General features: G+C 38.4%; 1 protein-coding gene across 1 annotated transcript; it reads right to left on the bottom strand.

The window, feature by feature from the left end:
* Window positions 1-1,813: 1,813 nt before the first annotated feature.
* LOC108019640 (uncharacterized) lies at window positions 1,814-3,808 on the bottom strand. Its single transcript, XM_017087523.4, has 2 exons — window positions 3,650-3,808; window positions 1,814-2,796 (listed from the first exon to the last, which is right to left on the bottom strand). Exons 1-2 carry the CDS (start codon window positions 3,779-3,781, stop codon window positions 1,870-1,872), a joined length of 1,059 nt encoding a protein of 352 aa, XP_016943012.3. The 5' UTR covers window positions 3,782-3,808; the 3' UTR covers window positions 1,814-1,869.
* Between the last annotated feature and the right edge of the window lie 2,222 nt (window positions 3,809-6,030).

The raw sequence follows: 6,030 nt of genomic DNA, 5'->3' as shown, positions 1-6,030 counted from the left end.
TTTAATAAAATTACACGGGTATTTAGCTGCGAAATCGTATCTCACAACTTAAAACACTATAGTGGGTGTAAAATATGGGTTTATGGATTGCCAATACAAAAATCCAAAATGCATGAATTTATGCAAACAAAATGGTCGAGATCCAAAAAGACTGAGATTTTTATTCCTTTCTGAATATTCTATATGGCTTAAAACCGATAAAAAAATTTAATTCATTAGTAAGTCCTATAGATAGTGATGATATAAGAGAGTGGTAAATCGGAGTTTGATAGACTTATTCAACGAGTGCGACAAGCCGGTGCTGGTGGAGCAAGGAGACGGATGATGACGAGGAGGAGTTCGAGGACCAGGGAACAAAAGAGTAATGTTACGCAACGAAATTCCGGGCCGTGAGATTTTCGTTCGGGCTGTCGTTATTGAGCTCAGCGTCACAACTTATCTGCTGAACTCACACTTGTGAATTGAACTCATTTTTCCAGGGTATAAATTGAAGGTGCCAGTTAAGGGAAAAGTATTTGCTTTTTTGAGGCTAGGCTTAAAGTTCTTGATGGTCGAGCGCCCCATTACTCTAACGGAAGGGAGATGGAGATATTTTATTCCGACTTTACACTTAGCGGCGATTACATTAATTGGTCATAACTTCTTAATGAATGGTTCCATTTTATAGATAGATTTATAGGTTTTGTTAAATAGAAATCCTGTATACAGAGAGATTTAACAGTTTTAAGCGTTTAAGTGGGCGTGTCAAATTTATTTTTGGGTCAATCGATAGGTGTTGACAGAACTAATAAATTTCAGTTTATATTTTTTGGGCGATTTGTGAACGTTATATTAAAATCAAAACCGATTTATTTTAAGTGGGGGCAAAACATAATGTTTTTTTTTTTTAAATTTAAAAAAAAAAATATTGTTTAAAAAAGTGAAATTTTAAAGTAGATATTCCAGAGAAATAAATCCAAAAAACGAATTTAGGCGGAAAACTACAATTGGCGATACAGATTTTAAAACAGAGGTAGTTTTTGAAATTTGTCGTTTTTTCACAAAGTTTAAAAATTTTCTGGCAAGTAAAAAATGTATAAAATATTTTTTCGAAATCCGTTCTGTTTGTAAAGAACGGCCCATATTTTAACTTATACGCTCCTTTTGCCTGTTACATACTCAACAAGTAACGTGTATAAAAATCTTAGCAGTTAAAATTGGTTCCTACCATGTGGGCGGTACATTTTTGGGCGGTTTGTGGGCGTGACATATTCGAATATGAAACTAAAATCCCAATTGTCTATCCTTGATAGTTTCCGGGATATCAGCGTTCATATCTACGCTTTTTTTAAATTTGTGGGCGGTTTGTGGGTGTTAGAGAGGGCGTGGCTAAATTTTTTGGCCAGTCAATAGGTATTAAAGAAGCTTGAAGAATAACTCATAGTTTATATGAGAATAACTTGTACTTAATTAATATATTTATTAAATTAAATGTTAAACTTTTTTTTAATTCTCAATACAATTTTTATAATTTAGAATTGGGTTAAAAAGAAATCATACTTAATTTAAGCATAATAAATTCTTAGTTCAAGAACTTTTCATAGTTGATTTCGCCTTAAAATGTTCTTAAATTAAGAATGCTGGCCTAAGACTAAAACGTTCTTAAAATGAAAAAAGAGTCCATTTAGTGCCTGTGGTTCCTGGTACCTAAATGGTCTTGAAACAAGACCAGTGGGTTTTTTCCTTAGTGGAGAAACTTAAGAGACACATGTATGCTGTCTGCATGACCACCTTAATTTGATAAACTTCCCCTTAACAAAAAGTTTAGTTCTAGTAGTTTTTACATCAAATCAAGTTTTTATTTGAAATTTGTTACGAAAAGCCTCATGTTTAGGCCAGGGCACTGGGGAAGAAGGCATTCTTGGCAATGGGCTGGTTAGACCTGCGCACAATCCTGATATAACCCTCCTCGCCCCACGTTTCTCCGAAGGAGTTCAGGCACCGCCAGTAGTCCAGATTGGAGTCCACGTCGTGATCGTAGCCCACAACTACTAAGAACTGAGAGCTCTTGGGGTTGGTCAGGGCCTTCGTCTCCTGCACGTACACCCCACTGGAATATTGCATAAAGCCAAAGGTTGCCGGATTGTACTCCACGATCACGGGGAACCCGTTCGATACGTAACGCATTACGGCGGTATCATCGTTATCGGCCACTGCAGAGTAGCTGGCCAATTTCACGCCCACTGACACCGAGGAAGGAGGCTGGCACATTCCCGGAGTTTTCAGTGTATTGTTGTTGGGATAGTCCACCTCCGGATACAAATACGCATCCGTCAGCTGGGTGAGGTAGTTTAGGGCAGCCAGGGGTGTCTGTGTGCTGCACCCGGAGCCCATTCCCGCGCAATCGAGCAGTTGCTGGGCGGACAAAGAAGAAGGCAGCGGATTGGCCGTCTGCACGGCATTCAAAATCTCCACGGCCTTGGCGGTGGCATAGGCCCAACTGCTGCTGCAGTTAACACCCTGGTCCTCCACCGTTACGGTCAGTCCGAAGTCTGTGATGATGTCGTAGGAGGCGGCTGCCGTTTGGGTGGTGGGTGGATCGCTGGCCGCCGACGACACCGTGGATACGGCCTTGGGCAGAAGGGCTGCGAACTGGATCAGCCGGATATCCGAGAACTGATTGACCGCCTCGCGATAAGAGGTGCGATTCCGGTCCGCCTGGGCATTGTGCTGAGCCACCTGATTGCGGTTGTAGATGAAGTAGTAGTTGGCGAAGTTGCGAGCTGAAGTCGACGCATACGTCTTGTTGAAAGTTGTCTGCAACGGAAAGTAGGTCATAACTTAATCTGAGAAACCTTCGATAGGCTTAGGGACTTTTGGTTCTTTTTAACATTTGGAAGGGGCGAAGAAATTCGATGTTACAATTTACACTTTTATCTACAATTTACTTGCTAGAAACGGTCGCAAAGGCATTTACAAATGATCCGATTATAACAATTTTCAGCGTGCCTGTAGATATTGAGAAACGGAGTGGTACCCTACTTCATAGCTTTTACAGTTTCCGAGATATCAGTGATTAAACGTACGGATTAAGGCGGCTTGTGGGCGGCTTGAGTATTGTATTGGTATTGGCAATAAATTTCAGTTAAAATGTTTGATCTAGCATTAAAACTGAAGGATCCACAGTTTTGGGCGTTTTGGTTGGAGTGAGCTTGACACATTTGAGAAAAAAAAACTTGCACTGCTTAAGAAGCTAAGGGAACTGAACCTAAAATTACAACTCTCTAGTTTTTTTTCCGAAATAACAGCGTGGTCTGATGGACAGACAGAACTACGGACATGGATAAATCCACTCGGCTACCGATCCTGATCAGTAATAAACATACTTATGCGGTCGGAGACGCTCTTTTCTACCTGTTACTTATTTCCTCGAATAAACCCTTTTACTCTATAAGTAACTAGTATAAAAATTATACTGAGAATTATGCAGTTTGTTTTCTGTTAGTAACGATTTAACAAGGATAATTAGATACCCAATACCCCATACAAATTATCCAATAACATTTGTAAATGTGTATTAAAACTGTTAAGTACAGGTAATTAAATTCCGTAAACGTATGGCGCACTCTATTTCCATAATTGAGTTCTTTATATCAGCTGGCATACATACCTCGTAAGTTTGAAAGTCCACTAAGTCCTGGCCATGATTAAAGGCCCATCCGCCTCCGGCGATTAGAAGAAAACAGCCAAGCAGTAACTTGAACATGACGAAACCCGAAATCCGAACGAACTGATGCCGCATAGAAGCCCAGAACGGTCTTTTATAGGCACCGTCAACTCTCCTTCTGATTGCAAACGCAAATAGAAGTTTACCATACCATACCAACTTACTTTCGCAAGAAAAGTGCAAATAGATTTCTATGAGGCCTTGAATTCGCACTTGGCCTACAGCACATATAGTACACGTAGTATCCACGTCCATATTCCGGGTAGGTCGTTTCGATAAGCACCCGTTAGAAGAAAAAGTTGGGGTGCGCTATGTTTGCCCAATAAACTTGTCAAATGCGCTCTGCTTCGTATCGCTGCGATTTGGTGGGTTCTCGTACCTCTGTTAATTCGAAGTCCCCACTGCCCCAGTTCAGAAATACCCGTACCCCCACCCGTAGCATCGTAAAAGCGCCTCTAGTGCCAACTTATCGTCACTTGTTGAGGTTTTGTCTTCTCCGCAGGCATGATTAATCACATTCATACTTTCATGGCGCCCATAAATATTGCAACACCTTCGATAGGCCTGTTTGAAGTCTTGGCTAAATTGCTGTAAGCCAAGTGCTAAATGAGTTGTTGGGCAATTTCCATCGCGGAAGTCTAACAGATATTTTAATTCGTACTCAGCGAGCTTCTTGGAACTCTGCAAAATGTAAGCCCATAGATATACAAGGGTGGTCAAAAGTATTTTCACAAAAAAAAGTTAAATATATTCATAATTTGAACTTACATCTTGTTAACTTTGGCATCAATGGAAAGGTAATTTAAATGCCGTTTGAATGATACAATACATTTCCTAACACATTCAGTACTTATTGAAAAGGACGAATTTGTGTGAAAATGTCCTTTTTGAACTTTTTTCCTCGACTTGAAAACTTAAATTTTTTGATGCAAAAAGTTTCTTCAAACAAAAATAATAGTAACTGCAAAAAGAATTTTTCAAAAATCATTTTGCTTATATTTTTTATGATTTTTTGAAAATGCTTAGAAACATGCATTTTAGGCATATTTTTCTCTTTTTCATACAAATTTTTTCCGACAGTGTCACCTTTAAAAAACCATAAAAAATATAAGCAAAATGATTTTTGAAAAATTCTTTTTGCAGTTACTATTATTTTTGTTTGAAGAAACTTTTTGCATCAAAAAATTTAAGTTTTCAAGTCGAGGAAAAAAGTTTAAAAAGGACATTTTCACACCAATTCGTCCTTTTCAATAAGTACTGAATGTGTTAGGAAATGTATTGTATCATTCAAACGGCATTTAAATTACCTTTCCATTGATGCCAAAGTTAACAAGATGTAAGTTCAAATTATGAATATATTTAACTTTTTTTTTGTGAAAATACTTTTGACCACCCTTGTATAGGCAGTCAATGAACTCCTTAGCAGTAATACTAAAATATTCAGATAATAGACGACCACAAATCTGTTAATTGAACTGCAAATAAATTCACTACGTTTTCTTCGTTGGCATACTAATCATTAATAATCTCTTGGTAGAATTTCAAGTCATACTCATTTGAAATGAAAATATTTACTTTATTGTATTTCTTATTTTATGCTTTAATCGTATTGTATTTCATTTACTTTATTTGGTTAATTGGTTTCTGATAATATATTTGTAAAATTAATCAGCTACAAACGATGTCCTTTATTGTATTTTATATTTAAGATAAAAAGGAATAAGGTATTACGATGTCTTTAAAGTAAAACAAGGATAAACGGTATAGTCGAGTACCTCGACTATCAGATACCCGTTACTCAGCTAAATAGAGATATGCAAGTAGCAAAGCGAGATTAAAATGCGCCACCTACCGGCGGTATACAGATTTAAGCGTTATGGGCGTTAGAGTGGGCGTGTCAAATTTTTTTTTTGACCAATCGATAGGTATTGACGAGACCAATACATTTCAGTTAAATTTGTTTATCTAGCATGAAAATTGTGGGCGTCACAGGTTTTCGCGGTTTGTGGGCGGTTAAGTGGGCGTGGCACTCTACTGAAACAAACTTGCGCTGCGCAGGAATCTCAGGCGTGCCTAATCCCAGTATTGTAACTCTCATAGTTTCCGAGATCTCAGCGTTCATACGGACAGACGGACATGGCTAGATCGACTCGGCTAGTGATCCTGATCAAGAATATATATACTTTATGGGGTCGGAAACGCTTCCTTCTGCCTGTTACATACTTTCCGACGAATCTAGTATACCCTTTTACTCTACGAGTAACGGGGTTACTAAACGCTTATAGTGAGGGGTGCCACAGAAATCAAGTCAAGTTAAATCAAGA

The sequence above is a fragment of the Drosophila suzukii genome, chromosome 2R (assembly GCF_043229965.1).
Source record: "Drosophila suzukii chromosome 2R, CBGP_Dsuzu_IsoJpt1.0, whole genome shotgun sequence".
NCBI lineage: Eukaryota > Metazoa > Arthropoda > Insecta > Diptera > Drosophilidae > Drosophila > Drosophila suzukii.
The sequence above is the reverse complement of the archived record's forward strand: the minus strand, read 5'-3'. Positions and strand labels throughout refer to the sequence as shown.

Excerpts from the sequence above, each read along its gene's own strand:
- LOC108019640 (XM_017087523.4), bottom strand. The coding sequence starts at position 3,781 with ATGCGGCATCAGTTCGTTCGGATTTCGGGTTTCGTCATGTTCAAGTTA. Across the intron at positions 2,797-3,649 it reads TGGACTTTCAAACTTACGAG|ACAACTTTCAACAAGACGTA; the intron begins GTATGTATGCCA and ends TTTCCGTTGCAG.